Raw genomic sequence first — 23,349 nt, 5'->3', positions numbered from 1 at the left:
TTGTAGAAACTGAAGCTGCGTGCTGACTCCTGCCCGCTCCTCTTTAGGTCCAAAGATACTGACATCAGTTTTGTTTCTGTTAAGCTGGAGAAAGTTTTGTCACATCAATGCATTGATTTGTTATAAGCATCCGTTCAGTGCATGGATGGGTTCCCTGTGCAAATTCTCTCTTCATCGCAACAGCAAACCGGCTTAAATCAGCGGCAGCTGGATTTTCACTCAGTTCTTTCTGAAAATGTTTCGACATCTTTCCAGGAGTCTGTTTGACGCTGCTCGGGCCTAATAAACATACTATATGAATTTGTAGTACACTTCCAGTGCTTTTAAAAGCACTTCTCTTTCACCTGGGATGGGTTAAACACAGAGAAAAGGATGCATTTATAGAAAAAGATTTATTCATTTTAACCTTTTAAAATACTGAAGTAAACCATTTAGAATTAGAAACTATTTGTTGCTGCTTTTCACAGGACAGCCCTCAGTCTTCTTCCTCTTCTTCTTTCCGTGTTTATAGAGCGGAGAACTCAGGAAGCTGGTGTCTGTGAATTTATCTCCACGCCTTATTTTGCTGTTGTGTGTGTGTGTGTGGGGGGGAGAGACAGAAATTAGATGAATTCAGTGCTGTTTTGTTCTTGAGAAGCTCAATAAAAAAAACATATGATAAAAAAGATGGAGGCTGGATGACCTGATCAATCATAAGCTGGTGTAACTGACAGGGCAGCGGTGGAAACAACTGACCACTTGAAAGACTCACCGGTAACCCCTCATATCTACCACTTACTCTGCCGTTTAGAGAACAGCTCCAACGGAGAGATCTGGAACACACTAACGGCCACATCACCACATTTGGCAAATGTATGACAACTGGGGCTGGACCCATTTCCATCTAGACAATCGGGCACCTATTTTCTCACCTATGCCCTCCCAGTTCTTTAACTGAAAGTCCTCATTTCCTAGATATACACCTAGCACCTTCATACCTTCTGTGCTCCACTGCAGCCCGGCCGGTAAGGTCGGCCTCTCTTTATTTCTCCACTCTCCCAGTAAAAGACCCCCACACTTCGACCAGTTAACCTTTGCTGAAGAAGCTTGCTCGTATAGTTTTAGTTTTTGTTCCGGAGTCCTAACATCATTTTTGCATCCTATAAAAACTGTTACATCGTCAGCATATGCTGACAACCTAACCGAAACATTTGTTTTTTCTGCTAATTTTAAACCTGATATATTTTTCCTGAGCTGATGCAATAAGGGCTCAATAGCCAAAGTATATAGCATCCCAGAAAGAGGACATCCCTGCCTGATCCCTCTCTGTACAGAAACCTGTCTGCTGAGTCCCCCTCCTACCTTCAATAATACAGTGACCCTTGAATACAACAACTCAATACATGAAATAAAAAAATTACCAAAACCAAATGCTTTAAGTGTTTTAAACAAGTATTTATGATCAACTCTATCAAATGCCTTTTCTTGATCCAGAGAAAGCAAACCTACATCTAATTCCTGGAATTTTGACAGATCTATGATGTCTCTGAGTAAAAACAAATTGCCCATTATTGTCCTGTCAGGGACACAGTACGTCTGGCTGTCGTCTACAATTGAGTCCATATTTTTTTAAGTCTATTCGCCAGTACTTTGGCCAGAATTTTATAGTCGGTGCAAAGTAGTGAGACTGGCCGCCAGTTCTGTAGAAGTCCCAAGTCTCCTTTCTTTGGCAGTAAAGTCAGTACTGCCCTCCTACAGCTCGTCGGTAACGTCCCAGAGTCCAAACATCCTTTGAAAACGTCCATCAGGTCCTTTCCAATAACTTTCCAAAATGTCTTGTAAAATTCTGCTGGAAGTCCATCGACACCAGGCGCTCGACCACTGCTGAGCTGGCTCACCGCTGTAGACAGCTCCTGAAACTGCACCCTTGACTCCAGGAAGGCTGCCGACGCCTCCCCTAAACGAGGGAGTCCCTCCAGTATCTCCTCCACACGACCTCGGTCACACTCATCCGCTCTAAACAAGCTGCTGTAAAAGTCTATGGCCAGCCTCCTCATCTCAGACGGGTCATTGGTCACCGACCCATTGGACCTCTTAAGGTGCATAATCTGGTTATGTTGCCTGACCTTTCTTTCCAGCTTAAAAAAGAATCTAGTAGGTGAATCTATATCTTTAATAGATAGGATTCTAGATTTTATTAAAGCTCCTTTAGCTTTTTCAAGTAAAAACCTGCTTAATGATTCCCTCTTCTTCTCCCAAGTCTTATTATTATCATCATTATTTCTGTCCACCCCATTAGTTATGCCCTCTTCCAATACATGAAGTTCCCTTTCCAATAACTCAACCTGATCCCTTTCTATTGCCTCTGTGTGTGATGTGTATTGCTGACAAAAAATTTTAATCTGTGTCTTCCCCACCTCCCACCATTGACCTATGCTTTTAAATTCTGACTTTCTGCTTTTCCACTGACCCCAGAAATCAGTGAAAGACTGACAGAAATTCTTATCATGGATTAGTCTTATATTAAAGTGCCAATAAGGAGATCTTCGAGGAGGCACCATTAAAGAAAAATCAAGAGTTATTAAGTGATGGTCTGAAAAACCAACTGGTGATATCATGGCTGCAGTTAGCCTATTGCTGCATGTGTTACTGACATACATCCTGTCTAATCAGGCTGCACTAACCCGGCCCTCTGACAATCTGTGTTGTCTGCTGGAGTGGAATGTGTTTCCTGTAGGAATAACACATCAATCTTTTTTCGAGTAGCTAGCTCAGATATTAAAGCCCTCTTATGTTTGTCCCTCCCTCCATTGATGTTTAAAGATCCTATTTTTAGACTCTCCATAGTGATATTGCAGAGAAGAAAAAGGGTAAAGATTGAACCCAGCATTAAACAGTAGGAAGAAAAATTCACCATGTGACTATTCATATTGGATCTTTCTCTTGGACTTTTTACCAGTTTTTCCTCTCTGAGCCTTCCTAAGGATTGCCAGATGTTTATTTAGACGGTAGCGCCTCTTTTCATCAAGGAGGTCATTGCTAACCAGCCTCTTTAATATACTTACTGATTTAATAAATGTATCTGTGTCCTCAAAGTAGTCACTGACTTTCACTGATTTGTTAAATGTTTCATCCAGAAACTCATTAATTTCCTCTAAAGAATAGAGGTCAATCCTTCTGCCCACCACTTCACTGATGGATGCTGTGTCTGACTCAGTTTCATATTCCATGTCGTCTCCACATGAAGTCTGACTACAGACTTCCCCCTGTCCTGTCCCACTGGTGCTAGCTCTTAGCCTCGTGAGACCATCCTGATCTCACGAGCTATCAAGGTTTCACTCGCAGATCAGTCTGGCTACTCTCCGTTAAAATAATTTTCAGAACTACCTTGTTTGTGATGGTAGCACAGAGTAGGCTTTTTTTCCCTACCCTGACTCCCAAGCAGCTAGTTGATTACATACATACATAATAAACCATACATGATGGTTTTAGAGATTTTGTATCCCAAAAATGCTGCACTTTGCTAATAACAAACAATTGTTTATTATTATAGAATTTAGTTTTATCCACACTGCAGGGTAACAGTTGTAAAGTGATGGTGTTGGTTGCTTTTATTCTTTGGGGGATGCTATATTCACTAGATACAGGGAAACTGGTCAGAGTAAAAAAAGGGGACCTTGTTAAATGCAGTGCAATTATAATCAAATGAAATAAAAGTTATTTTCTCGGGTGTTCTGACGTATGAAATCAGCAAACAGCTCCTTAATTTTCAAGGAAAACTTGTAAGGAAAACACGGGTTGCCTACAGTAAAATGTGTCTGTTTTATTATTATTATTTAACCCCATCAAATGATAGCCCTGCAGTAACTTTGAACGCCAACCCGTGTTGCTAATTTGGTTAGTTTTCTACTGTAGAGCTGCCTCCATCATAGATCACACCCACCCCCAACATGGACTATTCACACGTACCTTCTGGCCTGACAGTACAGAAGTGTGGAATGCTTTTGTGAGTTCGGCTCTCCCCCCCGCTGATTCCTCAGGCAATGGCCCTATTTACAATTGAACAAGGGATGCTAATTTGAGCCACCAGAGTCGTCAGTTTGGACTCAGGGTCTTTTGACCCTCTTTCGGGACTTCAGGGGGGAGGTCGAAAACCCTGGTAATGCTAGTGTTAAAGAAAATTTGGAGCCGTTCACCAAACAAACGTCCAATCAGCGTTGGCTTTGAGGCGGGTTGAGGTGTGACGCAACGAGGAGCGCGACAGATCAGTCTAAAGAACATGGCGGCTTCAGCCGATGAAGCTAGCGTTAGCGTGGCTATCGAGCAAGTTTTATCGGAATTACAGTATTTCTTTGCTGAGCTAACGAGCCTTTACCTGCAGCAGCAAGAGTAGCTTGGCTTGTGGTTGTGTTTTCGTCGTCGCTCTGTTACGAGTACGTCATATGCTTCGTTGATCTGATTGGTTTATTTGGCCCGTCTATCACCAACATAGGCCAATCAGCTAACCAGTATTTTTGCCCCTTCCCAAAATTACTTCAACGGAAGGTTTCCAGATGGATATGCGAAGCAAATCTATCTGGCGGCGTCAGGTTAGCTAGCTCTGTCCTCAGTGCTCTCTACCTGTATCTCAGTTACACTTTCTGCAGCCTCCTGCTGCTTCTCCACCTCAATCGGTTCAATTATCTCCGTTTCAACATTACATTCCGCCACCTTAGCCTCCACAACGGCCACAGAGTTCCCAGCTACAGAAACGGGACTCAAGACCACGGGGCTTGTGACCACCGGGTCCCCGGCTACGGGCATCTGATTCGCCGCCTCCGGACCCTCCGCGGTCGGCGCGGGCTCCGCGGGGACCGCCGCGAGCCCCGCGGGAACCACCGCGAGCCCCGTGGGCGCAGCGCCGCGCGCGGACCCGGGAGCAGTAGAGCTACCATCTTTATCCAACATTTGCCCATTCTCCTGCTGTTTGTGTGGACACGTTTATCTTTTATGTCCGACATCTCCACACTCAAAGCATTTCATGTGTCCCGAGCTGGCATACACCATGTAAAGCCCTTCACCGTGCTTCACGCGGAAGGACACCTCCAGTGTCTGCGTGGGGGACTCCAGAAACATGAACACCTGCCGTCTCAGAGACTGCACATGCTTCAGTTTCTGGTCTTTGCAGCCCAAACTAACGGTCCGGAACCCGCTGGCCATTTTGCCGAACCTACGGAGCTCGTGCTCCAGAAGGGCGTTCGGGATGAACGGCGGAACACCGGATACGGTGATCCGCGTAGACGGCACAGCCAGCGGGCTAACCTGCACCAAAGAGTCCCGGATAATTACTCCGGACTCAATCAGCTGGTAAACGGTGGACTCATCCTTAAAAAAAACAACAACCGCCTTATTCATGCGCGAAGCATGAGACAATTTACCGTAACCTACCTGCTCTCCTACAGCCAACAACACCTCCTCCACAGAGGCTTCCGGAGGGACAATCCGGACCCCCTGCCTGATGGACGGAGCAGGCGTCTCGGAGGACGCCATGCCTCCTCACACCCACCTGTCTAACCAAACACTTACTTACCTAACACTCACATGAAAAAAACAAATTACTCTTACCTGATTTACCTGCTTTAGTGCATTCAAAACAGTTGGAAAGTTGTTTGAAACCGAAATACACAAGGGAAAGAATCACCATTTGAAACTAGCGCCACTCTCACGATCACACACCGGAGATGGATGGATGGATGGATGGATGGATAGATGTATAGATAGATAGATAGATGGATAGATGGATAGATGGATGGATGGATAGATGGATGGATAGATAGATAGATGGATAGATAGATAGATAGATAGATAGATAGAGATTGTATTCCCTGGTAGAGCATGGGTCACTAAAATAAGAGATGAATGGTTTTAGGAAACAACATGTTTTCTGTGGTGAACAGTGGGAGCTGAAAAGTAGCCAGAATTGTTTTCATTTATTCCCACAACAGAAACTATCCTTTTACTCATTAAAAAAAGATGGCAAAACAGACACTCAATATTTTTTGTTGTGGTAAAGACCATGACTTTGTGTGAGGGAGGCATGGGCAATATTAAATTAATACTAGACTATTTTCATTACCATTGATGTAATCATAACAATGCAGCAAAGATTTAACGAACATGTGCCTGTAGCTCATTAGCAAGGTAACCTATAACCAGAATAACTGCACCTAACTTTTTAATTAGAACCACAGCCACATTTAAGGGAAACTAAACCTGGATGTAAACAGATACTCTACCACAACGCCTCTAGTTAAACATGCAAACAAGGCAGTTCTGAAGAGCGCCTACATCCCAGCTAAACGTTGACTGATTTAGTATCAGCTGCAGGCAGAGTGAGTGGATGAGACAGGTGGAAAGATAGAGGACTTAACACCCTTAATGTAGAACAGATTACTGGATCAATGTGTGCTTCTGGGCTTTTTGTCTCTCTGCTCTGTCTTCTCTAACTCCCAGTCGGTCGAAGCAGATGACCATTCACAATGAGCCTGGTTCTGCTGGAGGTTTTTCCTTCCTGTTAAAGGGGAGTTTTCCTCTCCACTGTTGCTTCATGCATGCTCAGTATGAGGGATTGCTGCAAAGCCATTGACAATGCAGACGACTGTCCTTGTGGCTCTACGCTCTTTCAGGAGGAGTGAAAGCTGCTTGTCAAGACTTGATGAGATCTGCTGGGTTTCCTTAGATAGGAAATTTTTGACCAATCTGTCTAATCTGAATTTGATTTAAGAAAGTGCCTTGAGATTACATGTTTCAAGAATTGGCGCTATATAAATAAAAGTTTATTGAATTTAATTAAGGCTCCCACATACTAGCTCAGAGGCCGCCATGCTCAAGGCGGACTTTGCACAGGCAGGCCCGCTCAGAGCACAATTTTTACAACTGTGTACGTGGAGTCACAATATAAACTGCTCGCTGGAAAGAAGTCTTCACATCAAACTGTTTCATATGCAACACCGAGCTTGATACATGGAGCCACTCCGAGCAGGAGGTCTCCAGGACGCGCATCATCACAGTCCCTCTCTGTGTGCGCTGACAGATGAACAGTGGGAGCCTGCTGGAACAGAAACGACTCTAGGTGCTCAACTAGCCAATGAAACATTTTATCATCCCTTCCCCCGCTTCGTCCCACTTAAATAGGCAATAGGTACGCTTGACTATGATGGGTAAAATGTTTGTGGCTCACAGTATGCCCAAATATGTGGGAGCATTTAGCATTTGTACTGAATGAATGTCGTACAGATGGGAAAACATCTGGACATTTACACTGAAAAGGTTTCTCGTCCTCACTGATCTTCTCATTATCTGCACATGTAGCAGCGCTGAAATGTTCTGAATCAAAAGCTTAATTGGTTACACTTGAATGCTTGAATACGGCAACAGAAAAGCACCTGTGACATTAACGTCACGATTTACAACACTCTTTACAGCACTCTTTACAGCATTAAGACTGAATTCTTCAGTTTTTGAAATTAGACCTTTTTGTTTTGTGATTAACAGCAAACCTAACTGCACTAATGCACTTTCCAATGCTTTGCTTTTGTGTGATGAATAAATTACACAAGTCCCTTTCTTATTGTCCCTGGCACAAGTTTTCCGTCTGAATCCCAGTCCTCTGCAAATGTTGCAGAAACATATTCATCAAATTCAAGGGCAGTGTTTGGCAACAAGCTGATCTGCAATAACACGGAGTATAATTCCTTTTTAATTATGCTTTTTTCTACTGAGAAGGACTAGAAGATTAGGAGGGTCAAATAAATCAGTTGTTGAACACACTTCTATCCAGTTTAATAGAGTGGACTTTGGAATCCACCTCCATCACAGCATGATTAACCTTCAGAAAGAATCCTGAATCAACACCAACCTACGTGGGGTTTTTTTTCTGTTTAAACCTACCTTATGTAACCCCGGTGTTACAGAGGGTGTGGTTTTTTTTCCGTTAAAAAGGAACCAATTCTGTTAAGCCATCCATGGTCTTATATAATTCATAATTCCTGTATGATACAGCTTGTTTATTTTTCATGTGCTATGCATTTAAATATGTTGCATAGATTTACTTTACCTGTATTTCATTTAAAAGAGCAAACAGAAACAGGCCGAAAATGTTATAAGTGTGCTGTATAAACCTGAGTGTATGAGTTAAAAATGTCATGCATGCCAGAGGGACACTTCATTGGCTGGGAATGCACCGGAAGAACGGGGGAGAGGGTGGAGTTAAGGACGCAGGATACGAAAAGAGAGGAGATTCGTTTTGTTTTTCCTTTGGTGTGCCGTTCTGTTCTTCTCTGCGAGGTGAGAGTAAAAGAAGATATAAAAAGAGACATTTTGCTCGGAGGGAAAACCGGTGACGGAGAACCACGGCATTTTCTATCTGCTCTGCGGGGCATAGTTGCATTGAGTATAGTTTACATGTTCGCCGAGTGAATGAGCCTCAACCCAGCGCGGGACCGGCCCAGAAAAGTTAGCCACGGCCAGATGCTGCTCGTAGCTACTCAAGTTAGCGCCCTGGTTTCCGAACAATCAGTGGTTCCACTGAAGTAGCCGGCGTGGGAGCAACGCTGCCCGGATAGCGCCCTGGTGGCCAGGAAAGCCAGAGGCTCCTCCGGCGACGAGGGAGGGACTTCATCAGCCACCCGGTCGGACATCTCGTGCGGCTAGGACACAGGGTTTTCCCCATTTCACTGGAAGACTGGAACTACGGTACTGTGAGTAAAGGACAGTTGGAGAAGGACTATTTCTTCAGCTAAACCAGTTAACAGGCCTGCAACGATTTGTTTTCGGGTATTTTCTTTTATGTGCCGGCTATTTTTTTTTTAGTACCTGCGCAGGTGTTTTGAAGCTTTTGTTTTAGTGTGGCCACCCGTTTTCTGTCAGGTTCAGATGTGATCTGCCGTTAGTGGCTGAAGAGTACTTTCTGTACTGTGGGGGGATTTACGAGGAAAGGATCGTTGGTGTTATTTGGTGTGTTTAAAATAAATGTTTATTTGAAATATATATATGCCTGAATTTTGACCACTCACTGAATAGTTCCATATTTTGAGGTATAGCTACAGAGAGAACCCACCACGCTTAAGTGATCATAGGACATGATTTGGGTTACACTTACATGTACGGTCCGTGAAAAATGATCTGTACGTCATTACTTATCAAGTTAAATCAAAAGTCTCTTAAAAACAGCTGTTCTTTCAATCAGAAAAAAACAAACAAAAAAAAACACAAATTGCACATACATTGCATTTAGATTCAAGCAGAAAAATAACCACTGAAAAAGTGATGATGTCATTGAGGCAGTCAAGTGCCTACTTTGAGTCTGTTGCTCTGCTGCTGCTACCCCAACGGATGATGGCAGAGAAGTTCACTCCCTCATCTACAGACTTATAGAACATCTACAGCACCTACTACCCACAGACAAATCCTAGATATGACCTAAGAGAAAAAGAACAGGACTGTTGCTCAATGGTCCACAGTCCTGTTTTAAGATGAAAGTAAATTCTGCATTGAGTAAATTAAATTCTTTATTTGGAAATCAAGGTCCTAGACTGTGGAGGAAGAGCGGAGAGGCAGAGAATCCACTTTCTTCAGGTCCAGTCTGAGTATAGTGTTCCTGTTCCTGATTGGAACCTGAACCCCAGAGATAGTCTCTGGGCTGCTGTCAAGAGGAAGATGAGAGAAACCAGACCCAACATCATAGATGACCTGAACACAGCTATCAAAGACATGTGGGCTTCCTGAACAACTAACAACTTGTTGAAGAAACCTCTATAATATTGATTACAACACTTTACCTTGCAGACCAGCTGCAAGGGGCAGACAACAGCTAACAATGTCAAGTTACTTTTCTGTAACCAACGCAGTCACGTCCGCAGTAGCTACCGCAAACAGCACAGCAGCAGCTGGAGCAAGCTCTACCGCCACAAACGTCGGGAAATCAGACAGTCTGCGAACAACATTTGGATCTAATGCAACACTGCATGAGGAGATGCTTTGTTGTCTGAACACAGCCATCAAGGAGTTCTCTCTCTCTCTCGATCTCTCTCTCTGTATCTATCTCTCTCTCTCTCTATCTATCTCTATATCTACCTATCTATCTATATTGTTGGTGGCATTAAAATTATTTCTACGAGCATTAAAAGAGCATAAAAAGCATTAAATTAGGGTTACTCATTCCTGTATAAACCCTGTGAATAAACTTTTGGCTCTCAAAGGCCAAAATAGTGCAACATTCGTGAAATTATAACATGTATAATAGTAGTGCAACAGTAAGAAAATAAAATTACATTAATAATTGAATAATCTCTTTTAAACCCAGAGTTTTGGCTCTCAAATGCCAAAATAGTGCAACTTTCATGAACTTATATAATACTAGTCGGGAGAGAGAAGGCTGCGTTCAAGTGACGTACAAACATCAAAATGGTATCAGTGCCCTATTTGTTGGTACTCGCAGATACCGATACCACCATTTTAGTGCACATCGGGGCCCCGTCCCATACTGGTATCGCTATCGGTACAAAACTACTTCAGCCCACCACATGCTTATAACTAGACAGCCTGGCCAGGCAGATTGACTTACACTATGAACACAGCATAATCAGTCAGGAAAGCAGCTGGTAGAGCCTGATTTTAAAGGTATACTATGCAACCGGGGTTGATTTTCCAGCGAGGCTCCCCCCAGAGGGTGAAAGTAAAAGTGCACTGTTGTATAGATGCTCAGCTGTCCTGGTTTCTCAGTCAACCCAGGCGCGGTTGTTTTGAGCTTAGCAGACAGGCGAATGCAACGAAAAGTCGAAAAAACGGCAGTACAAACAATGACTAACACAGTGAAAGTATGAACATCAGGGTTTCCCGTAGCGCTATCTTGGCGAGGCGGCCGCCTCGCCAAACTCACGCTACCGCCTCGCCAACATTCAAAAAAATAAAAAAAAATAAAATAAAAATAATAATAATAAAAAAACTCGATATGCTTGCATGTTTATTTGACGTTAACACGCAGTTCTTTGTTGTTGCTTTCGCGCGTGCATATAGTGAATGGCAGGGAAAAAACAGGCAAAAACACATGGAGTTCTCGCCGTAAAGCAAGACCGACTCTCGCGGTCTTGCACGAGACTTCTGAGCCTGTGGGTGTGGGCTGAGGGCTCCTGCAATAGCGTACCGCGCACGTGACGTCACCGTCTAAAGAGCAACGCCCGTTTTGCCGCTTAGGTAGGGCAAACAGGTAGAGAACGCCCGTAGCAACCAGCTATTACATGCGCAACAGAACCAGCGATATGACCGACTTTGCAGCCATTAAACTTTCCCAAGACGATGTCCGAGGCGCACGGTTTACTGGTCGCACTGTCAAAGAACACACCAACCTTCAGCTCAAACGATGGCTTGAGTGTCGAGGGCTTAAAAAGACCGGAAAACCGGCCGAGTTGATCGAACGGTAAGCTTTGTTTTTTTTCCTGCGCGGCGTTCATGGCGTCATCGGCCGTTTTTTTTTTTTGTTTGTAATCACCGTCCAGGAATCGGTATATGTTTAATGTTTGTCTTATTTGAAATGTTTTTGAGTAGGCTATCCTGGTAGCAGGGTATCATGTTAGCGCCTGCTACCATGATAGCCTGTATGCTATCATGGTAGCAGGCGCTTCATTGTTAACATGTCGGCCACCAAAACACTCTTACCTGTTCACTACTTGATGTCGCTGGAATTGGGTCAGGATGTTCTTCGGTTGTGCCCTTTACTCGGACAAAATGCTTGCTACATATGTAGGCCGACCGCACCGGTGTACCCAGCGCACACATTTCTCCTTGGCACTCTTGAATTCCGGGAAAGTAATGAAGAAAACATCCTTCATATGCGGCCGATCAGCGTACCTCGAATCGCTGTTGCACGTTCCATAGCAACAATGTTTAAAAACCATGGTCTTAGATTTGGAAAAAGCAGTCGTTTTAACGAGTAAAACCTAGGCTAACGCACGTCTCTTTTACAGCGAAACAGCGGCGGACTATGCAAGTTTGCCCTACTGCTTATCCACGTGATGTGACGTCATTGTGACGTTACGTTTCTAAAAATAGCTCGCTCGCGGTACGCTATTGCAAGTACGGTATTTCCCCCACAGACCACCAGGGTGGCCGAGAAAACCTTTGTTCGAACTGAAAAGACTTATTTAATCATCCAAAACGGTATGGAACACATTAATTAACTGAAAAATGTTGTATGGTATGCCTTTAAAGGCGGGACAAACAGGGTCAGGAGAAACAAGGTAGAACAAATCAAATAACTACAGATGTGACGCAAGCTCCAAGTAACATGCTCTGTTTAGCTCTTAGAGCAGCCAGTTGTTGAACTTTTACCAATATATCCGGCTCATTAGGACATCATTAAAACATCGCTACTTTGCGGTCACCATCTTGACTGTTACGGTTACAGAAAAGCAATGCTGCATCATGGGTAATTCTGTCCCAAAGAGTGATGCATTGTAAACTCTTGCCTCCCGCGCTGTGATTGGTCCGGTAAGTTTCAGACCGGAGAGTCTAAACCTGCCCAGACTGACAAACTGTGTACTGAAAACACACGGAGTAAGTCAGTCTGGCTGACCAGGCTGATAATCAGGCCCTTCCAGCGTCGACATGTAAACACAATGTTCTCACCTGTTCAGTGGCGGCTCCTTGTAGTCAACAAAACAGTTTCTTCTCCTGCCTCTCCCGACGTTCTCCTTGTCTGGGCTTGTAAAGTTGTTTGTAGCCATTGTTAGGACTCTTCCTGCTGCAACGCACAGTAAAACATTAGCAGTCAGCTAATCCAACTTCAGCTTTCGTGGAGTATGTTTATGATGGCATCCCACTTGGGACGACGCTGCTCAAGGTTGGGGGTAGACTGATACGGATGGCCACAGACCCACCTGGTGAGGCTTTACTTGCATCCTCAGTCACTGCCAGCCTGGGTGACGTGCTCCTGGTAGGAGAGCTGGGAAGAGAGTTGGATTCAGTTTCCCCAGTGCTGAGGTCTCCAACCATCCATGGCAGCGGTACATCCAGAAGTAAATCTCCAACATTCTGATGAGCTGTCTCATCACTAGTGATGGACGTCCTTGTGCCATTAGGAGAAACACTCTTGCTTTTGTCCCAAATTGACGGTCTGAGGGGGACACACTTCTCCTTATGCTTCCTTGTTTCACTCACTGTGCACACCTTTGTCTTCCTGTGTGGTTTCGGATCTTCCCTGGCTTTGGAGGCTTTTGGATCATGCACAATTTCACAAATGTCACGACTGGCCTGGCTGTGCAGCGGCTGAAGATCATCTCTGCCAACTCGTCTGGCCTTGGGACCATAAATGCTGCAGACAGGCGCCTCGTCTCTGCACGCTTGATACAGACCAGCTTCATTTTCAGATGAAACCTTGTTGTTACTGTTGTCCGTCTTTTTCTTTTGCCTGGTGTCTGAATCGTCAGCCAACTTCTCGAGCAACGTCTTCTTTTTTCTGGATCCCTTTGCTTCTTCTCTTCTGGATTTTTTGTGCTTGTGATACTCTGAGCCTAAGCAATCGTGTTGACCCGCTGGCAGGACTTGCAGATTGTGTTCTGAGGTTTCCACCAGAGGACGCTTTGAAGACCCGCAGGTTTTTGGGTGCAGATCTGAATGTGAGGGTTGTTTGCCAGCACTTGGAGCCACAGCATCTGGTAACTCCTCGGCCTTGCAGTGGGGCTCTGCAGTTAGACTAGGGTCCTGGTCCAGATCTGGTGAGTTACTGCATGTTGGTTTGTTCTGCGTTTTCCTCCCATCTTCAGAAAGCTGATTTTCCACAGACTCTGAATGTGCCGCCTCCTCTGGATAGAACGTGGAGCCATCTGGTGGGCGGGGCTCTACGTTCTCTACTTCCTCTTTGTTCAGGATCTTCTCCAGTCTGGACTCGCAGATTTCATCATCACAAGACAGTAAAAGGACTGCAGCTGATGGGACATTTTGAATGACCGCAGCGCGCCTTCTAACTTTAGTTTCAGACCTTCTGTAAACTTTCGGTTCATTGCCAACAGGTTTCAAAGAAATCGCTTGAGGATCAGAAAAATAATCGTCTAATCCCTGTGAGGCGCTGTCACAGCGGTCAGCGTTGCTCTCGGGTGCCTTCGGATGAATGTCCCGTTTAGGAATACGAGATGTTTTCACATTCTTGCTGAGTGTTCTGGGAAGCTGAGGGTCAAGAACTTTTTCTTGTGGTGGTTGTTGAACTGTTTGTGTGGAAATTTCAGCAGGTCCCTTTTTTGGCCTCTGATCTAAACCATTTGGAACATCTGCACTGGAACCACCGTCTGCCTGCGGACTTTTTGCGACTTTCGGCTTGCAGGAATGAGCTTTTTTCTTGACTTTGCTTTCCACAGCGTCAATTTCAACAGCGTTAGTCTGGGTTATCTCCATCGATGTATTGAGAAGCACAGTGTGGTCTGTTTGTTTTAATTGAGGCTCTGTTTCCAAAGCAGAGACACTTAAAGCGTTAACGTCGCTAGAAAAGGGGGGCATGGCGTTTTCATCCGTTTGCTTGTTCTGAGGATGGAGGACAGAGTTTATTTCAGAGCCGGACTGGGAGAATGCCCTCGACAGCTGCTTTACTTCATTCCTCAGACTGCTGCCGGAAGGGCAAAACGTTACATTGTTACAAAATTGTACACGTTGGCTCAAACGCCTTTCCTCTGCGTTTTCTGGGGGAGAAAAACAGATTTTATAGTGTCGCAACACATATTCTCAAATACTTAGCACTGAATTTCAGAAAGTCAAATGACGCACCATGATAAATGTCAGGGGTTTTGCTGCATCTGGTTAGGACTCCAAACACATCCTCAGTAGTGCTTCTTTCAGGCAGATCTGTTGTTGCTTCAACGTTTTGGTTGGGGCAGAAGAGGTTCCTTGAATTTTCAGGCTGCGGCACTAACTGATCGTTATGCCTACAGTGTGAGACAGAAATACAGTAAAATAGCCATCAGATGATCGCCATTTACATTTACCGAAACTACAACACTAAGACGTAAAAACAGTAACTTCTAACCATGTTGGTGCAACATTCTCCCTGTTTTCACGAGTTAAGGCGTTGCAGCTCTCTGGCAGTCTTGAAGAATCCTGAAGGAAAACAAACATTTTCAACTTCCACTCTAAATTCCTGCCCATTTGTTTGGATACCCGCTGGTCATATGAATCAATAACATGCAGTTACGGCAATAACATATTGGTCTATAATGAGGCTATGTAGGTTATAGAGCTAGGGTTATATACACCAAAGCGCTTTGTTTATTAACAAATAGAGCCACAAAGAAGTTGAAAACACTGAAATTAAATATAATAAGCCAACAGGTCGTAATAATTAAATCAGAAAGCCTTTGTATTCAACCAAAATGAGCTACTGGCGTAGAAATTCCTAAAGTCATAGGCATTATCCACTGTAATGAAACTCAAAGCTAGCTCTATAACCTACATAAATCCTCAACCACTTGAAACACATGTATGACTGTAAACTGTATCGCACATCAGTGCTTTTTGTGAATTGGTATGTCAAAATGCACTGTTCTTCTTAAAATTAACACCATATTCTTCTGTTAGTTTGGTCTTGGACAGAAGGCGGATAGCAACCAAGAAGCCCATGGTAACTCTGAAGGAGCTGCAGAGATCCACAGCTCAGGTGGGAGGATCTGCTGACAGGGTCACTAGGAAAAAAGCCATCTTTGAAAGAGGGTAATAACAGGTCCTGTTTGTATTTTCCTCGAGGCCATGTCAGTGCCTCAGCCAACAGGGCCCCAACCACTCAATGGCCACTATGACGCCTGGTGAAGGCAGTATAATTTCCAGGAGAGGGGTTTATTCAATTGGAACAGGGAAGCCATGCAGAGTTGATAGGAAGATGAATAGAGAAACTAATCTCAACTAAACTCTCATGTAAAATACCAATTACAAAAATAATACACTTTTGGTTATGTTACAAAATAAGTAAAAGTTCAAGGTGCTGTTGATTGTAGTTGTATATGTAATCTAATCTTTCCAGTTTGCAGTACTGATAACGCCCTTTTTCTATACAGTTGTCAAATAATTTACAGTGAGCCAAACTTCATTCATGATTATTTAATATTTTCCTATCATTTATTTAATAAGTTTACATTACTATAGCTGCACCTTTAACCTGCCGGGCCACTGAAACCAATTAATTTCCCTCTGATGTTAAAGTTTACATTATCTAGATTGTAATAACTGTATGACTGTTATAGCAGTTTCTGTGCTCGTTTCTTCCACTGTTTAGGTGGTGGATCAGCCAATCAGCTCTCTCTGTTTCCACCATCTTCTCTGCTTAAGACACTTTAAGGCTCACTAAAAAGTCCTCCTCCCTACTCCTCACATGTTTTCACTTTCAGAGCACTCTTAAGATGCTTTGTGAATAACTTATCTTACTGAGGTAAAACTCTAAGAAATATCTTACAATGACGTCACTTAAAGCTCAAATTCACAAAGAGTCCAAAGATTTTTGTGAATACTGGCTCTAAACCTTTTGAGTCAGCTTTCATTGAGGCAGACCTGCTTGGATTTATTGCCATGTGAATAAAACTGCATTCATCCGAGTCCCAATTGCCTTTCAAGATTAAACGAAGACCAGAAACCTTAATTTGCTACAAAATAGTACTGAGGCCTTCTTACGTTGTGAGAGAGTAGTTCTGCCACCATGTCTAGATGCTGCAGAGTGTTACTGTGGTGCTCTTTCAAGATGAGTAGCTGTAGGAGGACAAGAACAAGCGCTCTGTAAATAAATCAAACTAACGTCATCTCGACTAATGTGATATGTGAAATGTTCTGCTTCATTCTACAGTCGCACTCACCAGCTTTCTTTGCTTGTATTTCTTGACAGCCAGCTCGAAGCAGAGAGCTTCTACCTGTTTCTGCAGGTGCACCACCTCCATCTCCAGCTGCCTGCTCTTCTCCTTCTGGGCCTGCAGAGCAAGCGCCAGGGCCTTGTTGTTGGTCTTCAGGGAGACCTTCAAGAAGGAGGAGGTATCTGGTGTGAAGGGAAGACGATGTTAAAAATGGCTTCTCTGCTTTCCGTCACGGCCACAACACAGACGGCGGAGAATGACCCACTGAGCATTTTGTTTTTGATCTTGGATGCCACGGTGGACCTCTGCTTTGATGGCTTGGACGGGGCCATTTTCTTCATGGACAACATCACCAGACCGAAGAAGAAAAGCCCACGTAGAAATGTATGAAGCCGGAAACCTGAAGAAAGACAGAGGCTTTAGCTTTTGTTCAGCGGTGATGAAACAAACATACTCCGACATATTAGACCCAACAAATTCTTCCCTTGCTTCACTCCCTCCTCCAATCAGTACTGAGCAGTGGCAATGGGGGGCTGAATTCTGGACTCAAGAGTCTAGCAACTTTTGTGAAGAAACGGCCCTGATTTCACATCCCTGGAGCACCTCCAGAGTGTGCACTGTCTTTAATTGTGTTGTGGGCCCTCTGGATGATGCCCTACAGATAAACAGCAATTGCTCCAACAAAGTTCTGTGCATAGTAGACTTTATGTCAAGCAGAGTGCACGTCTCCTCCACAGTGCAGTTCCACTGTGAGGACCTCCTCCGCTGCAGACGTTAGTGAGGATTTGTGTCGACAAGCATATTTTTAATCAGCTTTCCATGAGAAAGCGGTCTCTTCTTCTGTGCCATCAGATTGAGCTCTTAGGTTGTGTGAAACCTGCGATGAAGAATAAATATTAAGTTCTCCTCCTATGTGATATATTATTACTGTCTCTTAGACAAAGTTCCCCTTGATTTTTCATGTCTGAGCAAACACACTTAACTCCTTGAGCGTTCACTTGCCCTCTGTGAGCAACATCGCACGTGCACTGAGGCTACATTACGCCTGTCCAAAACCTGAGATTATAACAAGCTACATGGCTTACTAAAAGAATCAATTTACAAGAATGATTTCTTTTAGATTACTTAGTTTAGATAAAACTGATTTAGCCCAATTATATGAAAAGGACAAAAATCTTGGATTTTTTTAAAGGGCTATATAGTATGCTTTATTTCAGAGTAGGAGTCCTGCTAATCAATCAGTACGTACACTAATGAAAACAGTAAACTTCACTGCATTTGATTGTGAAGTGGACAGAAAATACATGTTTTTATTTAGTTTTTAACAAAAGTGTGCAATGCAGTTCATATTCACAGACCCCTTGACTACCATTAAGTAAAATTAAGTAGGGCTGGACAATATAGAAAAAAAGCTTATCGATAAAAAAAATTCATATTGACCGACATCGATAATTATTGCAAACATTTAAAACCATATGTTATGTGCAGCTCTGCCTGGACATTTTATGATATTGCTAAATTATTTAATTTTAATAAAGAACACAAACACAGAATTCCAATTAAATCTTTATTTAACCAACTTTTTTAACCATAACAGAATTTTTTTAAAGAAAAATAACTTAAGAGACCTGAGTTATGTTATTAAATACTGACAAAGAATAAACTAAAGTGACCAGAAAAGTGACCAAAATAAATATACCAAATAAATAAATAAAATAGCCTCTTTAGGTGGGAATAGTACACTAGTCACTTCTCAGGTTTCATAATTGAGAGGCTGATGCAGGGCTGAGGTCCGAGGTTGTGGCGTGTAAGGACACAGATTGCAGCTCATTTTGCACTGATTCCCTTCAGTAGTTGCACAATTTAAGGAGCGCTGTTAGATCAAGAGTGGCGAGTAATTGTTTGAAGCCAGGTTTTTCAACAACAGACATATCCATCACTATGAAGCATGTTACTGCATGCGTGATGTCCTTATGCTGCTTGGACGCTTTTTCATTTTATCACAAAGAAGGGAGCCCAGTTTAGCTGCTGTACCTGCTTTGTTTTGGAAGAACTTCCAGAAGATTCCTAAGATGATGACGCGGTGTCGCGCGGGGCTGACACAGCTCACGCTGCTGCGGCTGAGCGGCTTACGTGATGAAACAAATTGGTTGCTTACCAGACTTTGTTTTTACCGGTTCCTTGCAAGTTTTACAAATCACTGTGGTTTATTTCTGTCAGACTGGCGAACTAGTAAAACCCCGTTTTCGGACCGTTTCCTGCGCCGCTCCTTGCTGTGACATATTCACATGCTCTGTGTTGTGGTTTGAGAGGGCAGCGCTTTGTGACGGCGTGCCTGGGTCCGCGATTACGATTGGTCGAGAGGAAGTAGTGACTGTAGCATCAACTGATATGATAGGCTGTAAGGAAGGAAGGAAAACTGTCTATATCGAAGTTTTATCAACCCTTTTTTCCCCTATCGCGCCACACGTCTATCGATCGATATATATTGTTATTGAATTATCATCCAGCCCTAAAATTAAGTGCAAGCAATTCCCTTCAGAACTTGCTAGGTCTGTGCAATAAATCAATTTAAATCGATTAATTAAAATTTACAATTTTTTAAGCTTTAATTTTTGGAAAAACCTGGATTTTGTTTTATTTTGCCTATGCACTCAGTGGGCTTCTATGAAGAGAACAGCATGCAATGCTGAATATGTTTAGGAAAATATTTTGTCTTTTTTTTACTATAAGACGGGACACTTTAGTTTATTTATTAACTTTTTTAAGGTAGTTTGAAGTTACTAACCTGACCCTTGCCAGACGGATGTCGCTCCGCCTAGCTCATGGGTTAAAGCAAAAACAATCAGTTTGACTGAACAATTTTTGAGTCAGCCCATATATTCCCGGGACCGTGGACGTCATGCCACATTAGTTACTTCATTTGCTTATTGTGCAAAGTCAACTTTAACCACATCTGGTAGTTTTACAATATGCAATCCTGTCTCTGTCCCACCTTTCAGCTTCAGAGCCTTGGTGTCATCCTGGACAGCCTCCCATCCTCTCCTTCACATTCCACATCCATAACATCACCTGGTTAACTTTCATATTTGCAGCATCAAGTTCTTTCTTCACACTTTTGTCAAACTGGTCCACAGTCCACTCCCTCCAGAAAACCTCCATAAACTACAACTAGTACAAAGACAGCAGCTTCATCATTACATCATCTACTTCACACCTGTACATTAACTCCACTGGCTCCCTGTCACATTCAGTATAAATTAATCCTATGATCATGCAAGGCCAACCACAACCATGGACAATGCAGGACACATAACCAACACTATGATGTCATACATTTTAGTTTAACACAGATCTCACATTACAATAATCAGTCTCTGCTTTGCCTCTTATTGCTCAACAATTAATTATCACAGCTCATGAGTTTATAAAAAGGCATTATTTAACTTTTTTGAAGTTTAATAAAACTGCTAAACCCCCCCGCCCACCCTCGTCCCTGTGTGACGTCGAGCTGCATTTCCCCATCAGATACGGCTTGACGTCACACTTGTAGGGAAGAGCCGGTATAGAAAATCGATGAAGGATGGGATCTTAAATTATTAAAAAGTTTAATAAAATTGCTCAAGGTTTATCAGAAAAAACATAACCTGCTTTTAAATATGAACATTTATAATTAGCAAAACATTATTAATGTATTTCGTAAAGGTAAATATTGTTGAAGGTCATCTTGGCTGCACTACTGTCTGTCTGGCAGGTGTTTTGGGGTCGGAGTAAAATGAGTCCATAGATCCACAGACAGGAGGCTTTCTCAGCTGGTTCTAGTACGACTTGCTTCTAGTGTAGCTTCACATCGGCTCCACTCCGTGTAAAAATGAAAAAATAACTTCATAAAAGCTGTCTGAGAATCACATCTGGCCTCACCAAGTTAGAACCTGCTCTCCAGTCCATGTTGTAGCTGCAATTTGTTTTTTTTTATGTTTCCTTAATAATCTGTACACATCAAAATCCTTGTCATTTTATTAAGAGTGTACTGGTGCGCAGCGGCTCATCAGGTGGAGCTGCTGCTTATTGACTGATAGCCGCTCTGACTGCAGCTCTGCCTTCTTTGCTTCAGAAATGCGCAGGTGAAATTATTTATTTTATTTTATTACTTTTTCCAATGCGGACCCAGTCAAATGCGGGACATTGTTTCACAATTCCGACCCTTCTTAAAAAAAAAGCGTGTCATGCTAAATTAGCCTGAGCTAGCGCTTTACTCTTCGAGTTTTAAATAAAACATAACAGCAAATAATGAGGAGGTCCCTCCCTGGTTGGTCGACGCGTTTATCAGCTAAGTTGCTGGAAGCCAATGAATAAAAACTAAAAGGCAACATGGCCACAGGTGGAAATAACTCATTAACTGCAGAGACAGCGGCAGACACGCTTACCGAGGGAAGTTGTTGTCAGCTGTTCTATCCGCTCCACTTCCTGACTTGCAGGTTCGCATAAACCCAAAGAAAACCTTTGACCACCACTACTTTCATTCATGCTTCTGTGGCCAGTTTGAGATGTTCTTCCAAAAGTTAGAATGATTGAACACAGATGAAGCTCAGTCTGGCAATGTCCGCTTTGCAAAGACCCGCACTACTCTCTTTCTGATTGGCTAATGTCCCGGCTCTGCCAGATTTCATTGGTTGAAGGCAGCTTCAGTTTAAAACCTTAAAGTCTAATTCTTGGACTGAATGTATTTTTACGCAGATGCATTCAAATAGTCACCAGAATAAAGAAATGTATATTATATGTGAATTATGTGCGCCGTTTAGAAGTAATTTCGATAAAACTTGCTGTATAAGCGAAAGAGCCTGAACATTTTTCAATCGGGCTGTTTCGGAATGTGACGTCACAAACAGAACTAGTACCGTGCATCCGGCTGCTAACACTATGACTTTTGCTACCGATTTGTTAAATTTAATTAATAACTCTTAGTCTACGTACAAAAAATGTATTTAAAAAAAATGTCTGATACATCTACAAACTCCACCTCAAGCATCGGCGACTCCGATACCGAATATATATACGAAGAAACGGAGTTTGAACAAGGTGAACCTGAGGAGACTATATCTAACGCTGCCCAAGACATAGAGCCCATGCTCCATTGTAAGTTCCCCTCAAAATCCTCGCTTGTGAAGTGTGAATTGCATAAAACACTTTTGTCACTGCTGCCAATCCAGTCCTTTTGCGTTTCTTTTAAGAATTTATCCCATTTCTTTCGGACCTTTTGATCCACCGGCCAAGTATGTAGCGCTACTTTCTGGCCTGCATTAGACCGCGGTGAAGTTGGTTTGACATTGGACATTCAAGCTCTGCAGAGTCAGCGGAGCACTCTTGAGAAACAAAAATCAATCAAAATCAAACAATCCAATGTCAAACCAACTTCACCGCGGTCTGCACTACAGCCACCAACTACGCACCTAGAAGGCATTTTATTGTGGACTTAGTTCGCCGATTTTTTTAAATATACGTACATGTACAATGTATGCAAACCCTCTGGCATGAGTCTGTGAAAAGGATTAATAGGACAAAAACACAGAAATAATCCTTAGTGAACAATGTTTGTTTTAACCTACCGGGCGGGTCTTCCTCTCTGCTGAAGCGCTGTGTGTCCGACTCTGCTTTCTGATGGTACACAAACATGTCTGAACATCCATCCATCCATTTTCTGACCCGCTTAATCCCTCATCAGGTCGCGGGGGTTGCTGGTCTCTATGTCCCGATATAAAATAATTGTAGCCATCCAGTGGTTTCATGCTGTCATGATCTCTTGTGTGTACTGGCCTGCGTGTTTATAAGGCAGCTGTATATGTTGCCGTACGGAACCCTTGGGCAGCATTTCACAGACTCGCTCCGTCCCTTCAGGCTTTTGCTGTGTGGATCTGGCAATCTGATACCATCAACCATCAACTTACTCTTATAACGATCTTGTGATAACGTTATCTAAAGAAGAAAAATATGTCGAGAACTTGTCGTTTCCTCTGTTTGTGCCCGCTATGTGTACGCCTTCCAGTCCGGCGCGCATGCGCGAAAAACCTGGATGAAAACAATAGCAGTGAACTGGTCTATGAGCGACACTACAGCCACCAACTACGCACCTAGAAGGCATTTTATTGTGGACTTAGTTCGGCGATTTTTTTTAAAAGCGCTTGCTCAAAGTAGATCAGCAGATTTGGTGTGTGAAAGAAAATACTGGAAAACATCCATATATCCTTGTTCGCCGTACCAGTTGTACAACGTAAACGCTTGTGTGTTTCTATGCAAGTTCACTTCGCGCATTCTCCGTGTTCTTGAACTGACGTCACACGTCGGAAATGGCCGATCGTAAACGAAGGCAGGACTCAAACACGGAATACCATAATCGGTGTAAAAAATGCGCAATATTTCATATTTAAACTTAATTTGAACACTCACTATTCAAAGTTTACCTTGTTCTGGAAGTTATTCAACAGTTTTCAGGATTTTTTTTCAGTCCAAGAGTTAGACT

General features: G+C 43.1%; 1 protein-coding gene across 6 annotated transcripts in view; it reads right to left on the bottom strand.

Annotated features, from left to right (window-relative positions):
• Positions 1-23,349, bottom strand: part of si:dkey-57a22.11 (uncharacterized protein LOC569865 homolog) — a 32,361-nt gene that overhangs the window by 7,213 nt on the left and 1,799 nt on the right. The window contains exons 2-9 of one of the 6 annotated variants that reach the window (XM_036138799.1): positions 17,098-17,232; positions 16,839-17,014; positions 16,660-16,734; positions 15,029-15,099; positions 14,770-14,927; positions 12,894-14,684; positions 12,643-12,757; positions 383-565 (exon numbers count right to left, since the gene is read on the bottom strand). In XM_036138799.1, coding sequence (XP_035994692.1) covers positions 445-565; positions 12,643-12,757; positions 12,894-14,684; positions 14,770-14,927; positions 15,029-15,099; positions 16,660-16,734; positions 16,839-17,014; positions 17,098-17,182 — 2,592 coding nt within the window. In that variant the 5' untranslated portion in view covers positions 17,183-17,232 and the 3' untranslated portion in view covers positions 383-444. Of the gene's footprint in view, positions 1-382; positions 566-9,525; positions 9,662-12,642; positions 12,758-12,893; positions 14,685-14,769; positions 14,928-15,028; positions 15,100-16,659; positions 16,735-16,838; positions 17,015-17,097; positions 17,233-23,349 lie in introns of those variants that run through there. The other 5 variants (XM_036138800.1, XM_021312839.2, XM_021312840.2 and 2 more) reach the window with 5 other exon arrangements.

This window comes from Fundulus heteroclitus, chromosome 7 (assembly GCF_011125445.2).
Source record: "Fundulus heteroclitus isolate FHET01 chromosome 7, MU-UCD_Fhet_4.1, whole genome shotgun sequence".
Taxonomy (NCBI): Eukaryota; Metazoa; Chordata; class Actinopteri; order Cyprinodontiformes; family Fundulidae; genus Fundulus; species Fundulus heteroclitus.
The sequence above is the reverse complement of the archived record's forward strand: the minus strand, read 5'-3'. Positions and strand labels throughout refer to the sequence as shown.